General features: G+C 41.4%; 1 protein-coding gene across 2 annotated transcripts in view; it reads left to right on the forward strand.

Moving 5' to 3' along the window:
• NAA25 (N-alpha-acetyltransferase 25, NatB auxiliary subunit) overlaps positions 1 to 12,962 on the forward strand; it is a 32,186-nt gene continuing 19,224 nt past the window's right edge. The window contains exons 1-10 of one of the 2 annotated variants that reach the window (XM_033008272.2): positions 1 to 84; positions 3,374 to 3,459; positions 4,390 to 4,528; positions 6,194 to 6,312; positions 8,210 to 8,284; positions 9,131 to 9,238; positions 9,691 to 9,769; positions 10,272 to 10,383; positions 11,271 to 11,360; positions 11,720 to 11,889. In XM_033008272.2, coding sequence (XP_032864163.1) covers positions 27 to 84; positions 3,374 to 3,459; positions 4,390 to 4,528; positions 6,194 to 6,312; positions 8,210 to 8,284; positions 9,131 to 9,238; positions 9,691 to 9,769; positions 10,272 to 10,383; positions 11,271 to 11,360; positions 11,720 to 11,889 — 1,036 coding nt within the window. In that variant the 5' untranslated portion in view covers positions 1 to 26. Of the gene's footprint in view, positions 85 to 309; positions 400 to 3,373; positions 3,460 to 4,389; positions 4,529 to 6,193; positions 6,313 to 8,209; positions 8,285 to 9,130; positions 9,239 to 9,690; positions 9,770 to 10,271; positions 10,384 to 11,270; positions 11,361 to 11,719; positions 11,890 to 12,962 lie in introns of those variants that run through there. The other variant, XM_033008273.2, reaches the window with a different exon arrangement.

Raw genomic sequence — 12,962 nt, forward strand, 5'->3', positions numbered from 1 at the left:
GCGCACTGCGGATCTGCGCTCTCATCATGGCGGCGCGGGGCCATGTGCAGGACCCCAACGACCGGCGCCTGCGGCCCATCTACGGTACGGCCCCCCCCCCACCGCGGTCCCCCGCCCCGGCCCCCGCTCCCCCGGCCCGCCCCGCCGCCGCGGGCTCGGCTCAGCCGGCTCGGCGGTGCCTGGGGACGGCGCGGAGGGGCCCGCGGGGCGGCCCGGCCCGGTGAGCGCCGGCTGGCCGGCCCCTCCGCCCGCCCCGACCCCCGCGCCTCCGCCCGCCGTGGGGAAGCTCTCGGCCTCCCGCCTCCCACGGGCGCCGTTGCCGCGGTCAGCCCGCGGAGGGGGGGTATGCGAGGAGCTCCCGCGAAGCCCGTCCCCGGCTCCCCGGGCTGGAAGCGGGAGGTTTGGTTTTTGGATTTGTTTTTGTGGGGTTTTTCTGGGGGGAGGGGAGGGTGTGGGGGGGTGTCTCCCCGCTGGCAGCGGCGTTTTCCGCAGAGCCCCCCCGCCCCAGCTGCCCGGCCGCGGGGTCTCCCCGCCCGGAGCCCCCCACCCGCGTCCCGGAGCAGGCGTGGGGGGCCGGCCAGCCCCTCTCCCCACGGGCGGCCGTGGTCTCCGTGCCGCCGTCTTTCGGGTACGGTCAACTTCGGTCGGCGTTTGTGTTGTGCTGCGGAGAAGTTCGAAATGGATTAATTCATAGAAAGGGCAAGAGCAGTCCCGGAAACTTTTAAAGTTGCGTGTTGAAGTGTTGTGGCACAGACTAATTACGGTGTTAGGAAAATTAATGGGGAGATGAGAGTGAAGTAGTTAGAGGAAGCCTCGTTAAGAAACCTCTTGTATTAAGGCGTCCCCAAATATTTCTAAGAGTATTACGTGCAGTTGGGATTGCTTCAGAGATTGTAGACAAGCGTGTCTCTGTTTATGCAAATACAGAAAAAGAGAAAATAAAAACACTTCCCCAGGCTACGGTATCGTTTCGTCCCTAAAATTGAAGAACAGAGATTTTGGAAAATGTTCTCAGCTTTTTCAACACTAGGGAAAAAAAAACCTTTCCCTACAAACATGTGGAGACCTGCCTTTATTTTGGGGTGAATGTGTTTGGGGAATGTCCTTTGCCACTCGTGTAGGGAGGACGGTGTGGTACAGGCTTGCATCCGTGATGGGCTCCAGTGAAATGGAGGGAGATAGTTTTGTGGGATTAAAAGTGTAAACACACAGCTGTCTTAAAGTTCATTGCGCAGTTATGAGTGCAGCAGTGCAGTTTGTCTTTATGTAATAATTTTGAGTTCTTTCCTTAGTTTTCTGTACATGCTGTGATTGCCATTCTTATTAATATGCAGTTATTTGTGTTATGACCTGTATAACATCTTAAATGTTCTTCAAAGAAAAAGCTTGGTAAATACAACTGCTGTTAAAGCAGATGATGTTGGGATGTATTTTCCTGTATTAATTTCAGAGAGTATAGCTATTAGGGAGAAAGCTTTAAAATAGCTTTCTGTTGGTTCTAGAAAGGGTTATCTGTGGTGTAAGATTTGAATTCAGGCTTTGGTGTTGCAGAACCTGAAATAAAGTGCATGTCCTTAGAGGTGAATACACAGCTTCACAAAAGTCACAAACTGGAGATGTGCAGCATGAGGTCGAAGGTCTGATCCTTGACTTAAACCAGTGCTTTTCAGTGCACACCGTGTGCCTTGGTTACTTGGGGTTCCTTGACAGCTATGTTTATCTTTCATCTTGATTTGTTCTCCCTTCACCTGAAGGTTCACGTGTTGCATTTCCAGCCGCTGAACATCTCCACCTACAGACTTGCAATTAATGCAGGCTTAAGTTTTTTTTCCTTTAGGTTGAATTCCTTTGGAAGTTGCCAGCTACTTTGGCTTCCGACAGACTTACTTGTTGTTAGCAAAATACATTCTTTTTATTCTACTGCAGTTTAGAGACGTTTGTGGTTTATTTGATTTACTTTAGGAGACCTAAAGCGGAGATCTTATCAGCACAGTTGTTAAACAATCCAAGGCAGGCAGTGCAGCGTGGCAGATAATCTCTGTGTAAGTGAACCGTGCAACACAGATTCTTAAATCAAGAAGTCTCTGCTGATGAATGAAGAGAGTTTTGAAACCTTTTCACTGAGAAATCTGTGCCTAAGTTTTAATATTAAAGGTGATGCACGGGTTTTCATAAGTTAAAACAGCCATCTAACCCATGTAAAGGCAATGTATTACAGTTTCAAACTGTATTTTATGCAGCAACATTTTGTTTTGGTTAGCATGGGCAGGCTGCCTCATTTGAGGTTTTGTCTGTATGGTCTCAGGAGTCCAATTAGCTTTACTTCAAATCTGCAGCACTTACTTGGCCATGGAAGCAAATGTTAAAGCTGCCCAATATAAATCTCATTAGTATAGATGCACACTTTGTATCACATACCAGGGAATTACTAAAGGTCACCTCTCTACTCTGTGTAAGAGTTCTCTCTCATAATGAGAGCTGCAGTCTCAAGGAATAAAAGATGTGAAGCATAATTTCAATTAACTGGCATTAACTCTGATCCCAGTTTGGTGGGGGAGAGGCCAGAACAGTGGGAGCAGAGACCCTTCCCTCTTGGCATGTCAGGTGCAGCTAAACTTTTCTTCTAGGTGTTGGTTAGTAAGTATTAATGTTTGAGGGAGGAGAAGCATAGAGGGGTCATGGTCTAATTTAAAATTACTTGTTCGTAATTGTCTCATGATGATGCACAGTAGGTGAAGCTGAAAACTATTACTGAGCTGAAAATAGGAGAACAGGGTCTAGAGACAGGGGTTTTCTACAGCTGAAGTTTTACTAGATAGTGGGATATCCCCCTGGGAAATAGTTTTGTCTTTAAAACTAGTCTGGTGAAAGCATAGTGATACTCTGTTAGGGGACAGATTTGCTCTGCCTGAAGTATGGATCGTGTGGACAAGCAGGTCTTCTCACTTAATGCTTTGATAGATTGTGAGGGCTTAGTTTCTTACCTACTGCCTGTTAAAAGTCATTGAAAGTCTCCCAAAGGCACAGCAAATTAATTTCTACTTTTACTGAAGCAAAGAGCCTAAGCTCCATTGCTAGCAAAGAGCTGTTGCTGCAGAACCTGCTCTATTATGTCTCTTTTGTTGCTCTAATGATCTATGTGGAGTAATTACAAAAGCTTGTTTGTTTGAATGAGTAAAACTAGTACAGCGAGATGAATACTTCATCTACAAAATGACATGTTTCCTGAACGTTTGGCTTAGTAGTAATTGTACAAGGAAAATGTGGTTTGCACTACTGGCCTAATGGCACATACTCCACAGTAAAATTAGACATAGCTTTCCAGAATGGTCTTGTGTTCTGTTATAATTCTATATATGTTCTTCTTATGCAGATTATCTTGATAATGGCAATAATAAAATGGCAATCCAGCAGGCGGATAAACTGCTCAAAAAACACAAGGATCTTCACTGTGCAAAGGTAAGTGTGATTCTGGTGTACTGGCCTCGTTTGGTGGGCATAGCTCCAGGGCTTGGAGTATTTTGCTGTGCATTTCCAGCAGTGTCCCTGGTCTTCCAGAGACCATGGTGTTTTCTGAACTCTCTGGAACATCCCAAGTTGTTCAAATTCATGCAATATTGTGTTTGCCTGAGAACTTGCACAGGTCCTCTTGGTCAGGTGTGTCTAACGACTAGAGTGTAATTGGTTACACCTGAGCAAATTACCTCCCTGACAGAGCCGCTGCAAGCAACCTTGGAAGATGGGCTGGACCTTAAAAATGCCTCTCTTAGACCTTAGGTTGAGGTACCTATCCAGAGTGGTTTGGACCAAAATGTTTCCTTGAGAGGTGTAGTCCTTAGTAAAGCATAACAAGGTGGTTTTGGCGGCATTTGCTTTTCTGCCTCTCGTTTGCTGCCTTCCTTGCCATGCCCCTGTTGAAGCGAAAGGAGTTCTGTTCCTCAGTTTTCTGAACATGTGACTATCTTTCTACTTTTCTCTTTTCCCTGTGGGTTTTTCTACAGTTCGTACTGCTGCATTTTGAAAGCTTCCCAAGCCGAAGCGAGTGTCGTTGACCCGCATCTCATTTATGTCACTCCTCTCTGGCCAGTTATTGAAAGAAAAGAAACTAAAATTGGCAGGACTGGTTAGTCTGCAGGTAGGGAAAACTGAGTGGCAGCTGATGCCTCGGAGCAGCCTGCACATTTAAGAAAGCAAAGCCACACTATTTGATGCAGCTTGCATTTGGAAGTTTTCCTCCACAGCCATATGGATTAGAGGCTTAATAAAACCTGAACTTCTGTAGAAGTAATGAGGTGGTTGGGCAAAGCCTCTCCTCACCAGGAATGAGAGGATTTTCACTGGTAACTGCCAACTGTGTTTCTAACAGCTGCCTCTCTGTTGTGTCAATAGGTTCTAAAGGCAATTGGCTTACAGAGAACTGGCAAGCAAGATGAAGCGTATGCTCTGGCACAAGAAGTAGCAGCACTTGAACCCACAGATGATAATTCCTTGCAAGCACTAACTATTCTTTACCGGGAAATGCATAGACGTAAGCTTTTTCCTTTGCCTCTCTTAAAAATCACAATTATTAACCTTATACCAGAATTTTGTGACCCACAGTTTCATGGAAAAAAATGCAAAGTCCAGGGTTTGTGTACAGGTGCCCTAAGAGAGTCAGAGAATTTAAATTATGCCTGTTATAAATGCCTCCAAGGCTCTAGTGATCACCATAAAGCAAAGAATCTTGTTTGGGCTTCTCTCATTAACATAATATATTGTCTACACAGTTCCTAAATGAATGGCGTGCTAAATAATCATCCCTCACGATTAAACCTATGAGCTCACTTTTTTTTTTTTTTTTTTTTAATTAAAGCTACTGGAATTTGTTGTCAGTATATGTGGTAGAGATGACAAATCACATGGTCTGTGGTTTGGAGTGTGCTTAACGCTGCGAGACTGTAGTCAGGGGGTTCACGCCTCAAGAAGCTGTGTGACAAACAGAAGGGAAATCCTGTCCTCTCAATGTGACAGAGTTAGCTTCTTTTTAGTACAGTTCCTTGTAGTGATACAGTATTTTAAAATACTAAATCATTAATATTTGAATGATGGAATAAAATTTCACGTACTTTTCTGAAAGAAGCCAGACCTTATATACTGCTTATCTACAGCTCGACACAGTTGTTTTTTCTGGCAGTTTTTTGTGGTTCTTGGTGCTGGTAGCAATATTTATTGTTGAATTGCTGGAGCAATGGCAATGCGGTGAAAAAACTTTTGTAGAAATAGATATTCAGTATCAGTCTGCAATATAGCAATTGCTTATGATCTCCTAGTTTTCCTTTCTACATGTCTGTGTATATGTACATGTGGAGTTAAAGCATCATTTCTTGATTGACAAAATTTTTGTGTGTATGTGTGGCTTCAACATAAACTCCTGAAAATGTCAGAAGCCTTTCTGTGATTGTGAACAACTTGCATAAGCATTAAGCTCAGATTCCTAACTTTTAGGTTTATAACTCGGAAAGGAAATAGTGGGTGTTGGGCATTTCCACTTTTAGTCCTGCAAGAAAATTGTAATTAGATGGTTTATGTATGTGTTGAGAATATGTAAACTATGTGAAAGACAAATTACATTTAGCTTTCTAATACTACACTGAGATATGGTTGTATGTGCAAGGAAGAAAAATCTGGAAGGATAAAAATGTAAGGTTTTGCATATTATAAGTATTTAGTCATTATAGACCTATCATTAAAAAGTACAGTGTGAAGTATTTTACTTGTTAAGAGTACTAAATTAGACAATTGGGAAATGACAGGATATGACTAAGATAAATAACCCTGGGATAAGAGTAAGTGTTCTGTATTTTGATACATCGTTCATGTGGAGCGGTCATTCTGCCGGCAGCAGAAATCTTCATTCAGTTTAGGGCTCCAAAATAGATCAACTTTCATAAGAAAAAGACTTAACTGAACTGAGTTGTTCAGTTGTTGCTATTAACTCTATTTTGAGGTTTGTTTGTTTGGGTTTTTTTAAGCACTTTCCCCCTTTGACTAATGTTTGTAGTGCTTGGGGTCTTGGGGGGAGGGAACACCATTTCTGTGGTTGATGAGTGAAATCAGATTACTGTTCAGAGTATTGCTGATGCTATCTTGAGGTAGCTGTGCTTTAAAATTATTCCCAAATTTGTCTTAACTCAAGCATCTGGTTTTGGTTTAGCGGAACTGGTAACTAAACTTTATGAGGCAGCTGTAAAGAAGGTTCCCAACAGTGAAGAGTATCACTCTCATCTCTTCATGGCCTATGCCAGGGTCGGAGAATACAAGAAGATGCAACAGGTACAATTAACAATTTGTGTCCTGGTCATCTTAAGGTGTCTTTTTCTATATATCTTTCTGTTAATGCCTTTTCGTATTACATGTAATCTTCCTGAATGCTCAGATGGGTTAATGCAGAAGTTATACTCTATGTTAGTTTTTACAGAAAGGCCTAAAAGATCATTATTTAGGAGGTGGGTTATCTGAAGACATTCTTTCTTTTCCTTTGGACAAATGTATCTGTTGTGTGCCTATCCGGTCTGATAGAATATGTTGGTTATTTTGGGAGGTTTTTGTCAATCTGTCTGGAACAGTATGGTGGTTATATACGCGGAGGTGTATTATACAGGAATTGTGGGATAGATAGAGATCTAGCAAGCTCTTCTGATCTGTGTTTAGAAACTTGCTTTACTCCTTAATTTGTTGTTGTCTTGGAAGAAAAAAGTAATCGTGCTTATGCTCTTATGTCTGGAATCTAACATATGACTAGGTTTGTATTGGTTGCTTTTTAGTTTTTCTTCACTTAATTACACTTCCTTTAAGTACATCATCTCAGTCGGCAGAACAGTGTCATGCTGGTTAGTTTTGTTTTCATCCCTTCCAAATTAGGTGCCTGGAGAATGCCTATAAATGGAAGATTCTTTTCAAAGCATGCGCGCTCGCTCTTCTGTATAAAAAAGCACAGACAGCCAAGTAAATGAGTCCTAAACTCCCTCTCATTCCCACTGTGTTAAGGTGACTTGAATTTTTGTGCGAGTTTGGTTTTGCTATCTAAAAGAATATATTGAGCAGAAGAATATATTGTGTGCTGTTTGAGTTCAAGCTGTAGATAGGGATTAATTTATTAACATATATGAAATTACAAGCCGCATATGACAATCTAAACTTCAGAAAGGTGACTGTGTGTTAATTGTACTCCTGTCTACTACCACAAGTGGAAAAGATCCCAGTCTTACACAGACAAGAATATTTAACTTTTATGTGACCATCTGTATGCTTAAAATGTCATACAAACATGTATCTAGTTAAGTTATCCAGACGTGGTCAGAGAGTAGGGTGTTTGATTGGCCTGTGCATTCTACCTAAGGACTTGGACATGCAAAGATTGCATGGGTGGTGACTGATTGGAGAGTGACAAAATAAACCCCAGCGTCCTGTGTTCTGGGATATTTCAGCTGAAAGTAACAGAAAATGCAAACTGAAACTGCAGTCAGAAAATTGGCCCAAAAGTCCATCTGTGGTGGGAGACTGTATTGTAGTTTCTTAAAGATTTTGTATGGTTAGATGTGTTATCCTTCATTACATACAGGCACTGGAAATCTGTGAGAGAATTGTGTGAATAACTGTTTGTGTTAGGCTAGAAAATCTGGAATACTTTGGCTCTGCTTTGATACAGGCAAGCTTTCAGCTCGACCTTTGCTTAACCACTGCTTTGCACGTATAGGTGACCTCATGTTTCAGGTATCTGAGTGTGTATGTATGAAATGAGTGTTGAAGGGCAGTTGCTTACATGAGGGAGGCATGTGCTTTGGTGTGCCTTTTAGCGCGAAGCATGCTAGTGAAAATCAGCACTGGAAATATCCCACTGGCTCCCAAAGAAAAAGTCTTCTGCTTCCTGGTGTAGTTGCCACTTCTAATTAAAACTGTCATCTGTTTAGGTAATTGTACATGCGCCTGCTCATTGCTGTTTCTTGTCAGTCTTACGCAAAGTACTTGATCTTTGCACATTTTCACGTTTTCCTCTTTAGCAACGTGTGTTAGGATGGAAGGGCTCAAGGGTTGATAAAAGTCTTCCCATCTAGTTGCTAATTCTGTGTTGTCATCTGCTGTTGTTGCTGCTTAGCTTGTGTTGTCTGTCATGAGAGCTTACAAACAGATATGTGTCAGGAATGATGAAACTTTGTCTTATATTTTTCAGGCTGGAATGGCACTTTATAAGATTGTACCCAAAAATCCTTACTATTTTTGGTCTGTGATGAGCCTGATTATGCAGGTGTGTACGGTGTTGCAAATGAGTTTGACTTTCTCTGCAGATATAATGCAAATATTAGAGATTATTTTAAGTAAAATGTATGTTTGAACTGTTTCTGTATGATGCTGGGAGAAGGACTGAGCCTTCCTTAAGTAGCACTATTGATGTGGTCCAGAATGAATGCTGTAGTGTTTTTGTAATGCAGCTTAACTGGTCTGCCTTACCATGTTTAGACAGCTTGAGTTATTCTCTCATCTGGACTAGTAGCCTACTGTCTTTTTAGTTAAAAAGCTAATGAATAAAACCTCAAATATCTGCAGCTCCTTAGGCGGAACTGTTTTTCTCTAACTAGGTTATAAAGGCTCTAGGAGGAAGTAAATGAGAGCTCTGGACTTACCATGTCTTTAAGACTGCAAAAAGTCTGCAGGAATAGACAGCAGATCAGCTGTGCTGCTGTTGAGATCGCAGATTCAGGCTCTAATCAGACAATCTGACAGAGTGTTAGCCAAACAAGAAATAAGCAAGGAGGCATTAATCATGTTTTCTAAAACACTGTGCCATGGCAAACACAAATGTGTTCTTGCTGCATGTTATTTGCCATGGGTATTGTGTGCCTAGATGCACGAGCTTCTGGACAATGTAATCAAGAGTGAGCTTCTGGACAATGTAATCAAGAGTGAGCTTCTCTGTGTATGACTAGTTTTCTTGCTGCCTTTTAACAGGGCATATGGCAGCTCTGTGGTTTTGGATGGGGGGGATTGAAGCACCTGAGGTATTTTTTTCTTCCTCTTCTAATGTGAAGAAAAGCAGTGGGTGGGATAACACAAAAAGTTGATGAGCTGTTACAATAATTCTTCTCTTCCTCAGTCTATTTCAGCACAGGATGAAAACCTCTCAAAGACGATGTTCTTGCCGCTAGCGGAAAGAATGGTGGAAAAAATGGTGAAAGAGGATAAGATTGAAGCTGAGGCTGAAGTAAGGCTTGCAGATACTTTCAGCTTGATTTGATCATTATTCAGACAAGGAATGCACTGTGAAAGGAAGTTAATTATTTTAACAGTTTTCCGAGATAATATTGAGTAGTGTTCTGGAAGTAAATGTGAATGTAGGTGGGACAGAAGGAAAACCAAAAGCAGAGGGCTGAGGGGGGTTTGGAATCGTGTGGCCAAGGAAATTTTTTGGCATTTGATTTGACTGATGAAGTACTTGGTTTTGCTCCCTGGGAGGCCCCAAGAGAAACTTCAGGGCTGAGAATGGAAAAAAGACCTAAATTCCTGAATGCTCTACCCTCTGGGATGCTAAAGATAGCTTTGCAGGCCTGGCTATCTCCTATTTCTAATGACAGTAACACAAGCCACTTTATTTCTTGGCACACCTGTGTATTGTTTTACTAGCAAATTTCATTGCAGTCTGATCTTTCTTTTAAGGTCGAACTGTACTACATGATTCTGGAACGTTTGGAGAAGTATAAGGAAGCCTTAGATGTTGTGAGAGGAAAACTAGGAGGTAACTTACTCTGTCAATAATCACAGTTGTGTGGAGAACACAGCAGTTCTCCTTTTCTTCTGACTTGTCCATTGGTTCCAAAAAAAAGACTAAGAAGCCTGACTCTTACAACCAGTTTCAAACATTGGTGCAAGCTGCGGCGGTGCTCTTGTGCAAGCTGTTTTTACCCACCTGTTTATGATATTTCACCGTTACTCAGTGATGCACTTTGCAGCAGTATGCTTAGCAGTAGTAAATCAACAGCACATTAGTTTGTTGTAGCTGCCATCTTAAAAAAAATACATTTCTTAATATCCTGCATTTTTGAGGAGTCTTTCTGGCAATTAAAATGCACTTGCAGTTTTAAGGAATTGGGATATCTATAGGAAATCTGTCCTTTGAGGGCCTCTCTTCTCTTCTCTTACACTTACTGTTTTGCATCCTGGGCTATAATCAGCTTTATGCAGAAAGTGAAGAAGGAAATGCATTGATTAAATAAACTTGCCCTTCTGTTTTTATTTAGAGAAGCTGACAAGTGAGCTCCAAAGCCGTGAGAACAAGTGTATGGCAATGTACAAGAAGCTGTGTAGGTGGCCAGAGTGCAATGCGCTGTCAAGAAGGCTGCTGCTGAAAAAGTGAGATTATATTTCTGCAGTCCTACTGAAAAACTGAAGAAAAATTCCTGGCTGGTTGTGAATTGCCTTGTTTAGTGGCTTTTATAAATGGTGGTTAAAATACAAGAACATCAGAAGATCTCAGAGTATTTCCAAACTCCACACTTCAGCACTCCAGAGCCTGAGGAAAAGGGCAGCAGAATGGAATGTGCAAGGGACATGGTGAAGGTCACAGGGAGAGTCAGTGTCAGGACCGCATTTGCTTCTTTTCAAAGGCTGACTTTAGCAACACATTAGTACAATAAAATGTTGTTTACCTCCTTATTTCTAAAGGCTGTGCTGATTGTCCATCTCTAACTGTCATGGTAGGAGAGGAGGAGAACTGCATTTACATTTAATTTTCTGAAACTTCATTTCTCTTACTTGGCCAGATTTCATACTGGGAAATGCATGTAATGCTTTGAACGAATGCCTCAGAAGAGAGCATACTCATGCGATCAAATCTGTCTCTTGGAACTGTCAAGAGATTTGTTGTTTGCTTTTTTTGTATTTAGCTGCACCCTAATCTTAAATATAAGTTAAATACAGAGGAGAAACTTCCGCTTTAACATTTTGTGGGAATATTAATGAGCTCTGATTGGAATGTAAATGTTAAGAGAATAATTTGTAGCTTGCCTCAATTCTTTATTGAAATTGTTTCCTTTAAAATATTTCAAGAAATTCAGGATGATGACATTCTTTAAGATGTGAGAACTTTTCAAGGCGAAATTATTCTTATTACAGTGGGTTTTTTCTGTAATGTGAATATGTGCTATTCCTTAAATTCATTTTTTGTAAGGCAGTTTCAGAAGTGAGTTACTGTTTTGGCAATTCCCTAAACTTTGTTCTGTGCCTGATTTTTGTTTCAGCTCAGATGATTGGCAGTTTTATATAACTTACTTTGATTCAGTGTTTCAACTCATTGATGAATCCTGGACACCTCCACCAGAAGAAGAGCAGTAAGTTAACAGTTTTGCAGTGGATTTGTTTTTCCTTTGTGCTGTGGCAAACTGTTTGCATTCATATATTCCATACAGCACTGTCTGCATCTTTGGGTGATTTCTTGACATCAGAGCCCAAACGATGTGTTCTCCCTACTTTGTTTTGGAGGCTGGCAATAGATTATTTGAAACAGCTGTATAAATAGTGGCTTGTATGCTATAGAACTCTTCCAGTTTATATTTTTCATGGTAATTGGGTTAAAGAATCCATTATGTCAGATTTCCTTAAGAGTATCCTGGGAGTACTCTGAGCTTGTGTTATCAATGCCCTTGCAAGGGGAAAAATCAAAGAACCTTTTGTCTCTTTAATTGTGCAGCTCTTTGGAAGGAGAGGTACACTATTCTATAGAGCAAGCTGTGAAATTTATAGAAGAGAGGATAACAGAAGAATCTAAGAGCTCTCGGCCACTTCGGGGACCATATTTAGCTAAACTGGAGCTGATTAGACGTTTGCGATACAGAGGTTGTAATGATGAATATAAACTAGGTAAGAGCCACTAACTGGATGATGAATTAATCTTTTGGAGAGAGAACACAAACCTGGAACGAGCTCTTTGCTAAATGACTGAGTTAATTACAATGCCTGTTACAAACATCTATGTGCTGTTGTCTATATGTAAAAAATTTGGAAAGCATTAGTAGATGAGTCTTGAAGAAAGGCAGGTAGTTCCAGACTACTTCTTACTATGCTGTAATCTCTGGGTGGTTTTTCATTTCAGTTTTTTGGCGGTAGTGCCAGATTTTGCTTTTTGAAAACTTGCATTTTAAAATCGCGTTTAGGGAATCGGTGAAGGCCAGAATGTTATTGGAGCAACATATGTGCTACTTACTAGTTCCTTTTGTATTGCCATCCAAAAATAAGTTACTGTTAGGTAAGCGGAGGCTGTGTATGTGTCATGGTTTAACCCCAGCCAGCAACTAAGCATCACATAGCTGCTTGCTCACTCCTCCCCTGTCCCAGTGGAATGGGGAGGAGAATCAAGGGTAAAAAAATTTGTGGGTTGAAATAAGAACAGGTCAATAGCCAAAATAAAATATAATAATAACATCAGTAATAAAATACAATAATAATTATAAAGAAAGGGACAGTAACAAAAAGAGAAATAAAACCTGAGAAAAGACAAGTGATGCACAATGCAGTTGCTCACCACCTGCTCACCAATGCCCAAGCAGCAATCCACCCTCCAGGCAACTCCCCCCAGTTTATATACTGGGCATGAAGTCCCATGGTATGAAATAGCCCTTTGGCTTGGTGGGGTCAGCTGTCCTGGCCATGCTCTCTCCCAGCTTCTTGTACACCTGCTTGCTGCTGAGCATGGGAAACGAAAAATCCTTAACTTGGGATAAGTGCCCTTTGGCAACAGCTAAAACATCAGTGTGTTATCAACGTTATTCTCACACTAAATCCAAAACACAGCACCCTACCAGCTACTAGGAAGAAAATTTAACTCCATCCCAGACAAAACCAGAACAGTATGCATGCCTGTTATGCTGAGCTCTTATCTGTCAGAGTAGCTTGAATGAAGCTCTTGGGTTTTTTTTAATGTGTCCTTGGTTACG

This window comes from Tyto alba, unplaced genomic scaffold (assembly GCF_018691265.1).
Source record: "Tyto alba isolate M040663 unplaced genomic scaffold, T.alba_DEE_v4.0 Super-Scaffold_44, whole genome shotgun sequence".
NCBI lineage: Eukaryota > Metazoa > Chordata > Aves > Strigiformes > Tytonidae > Tyto > Tyto alba.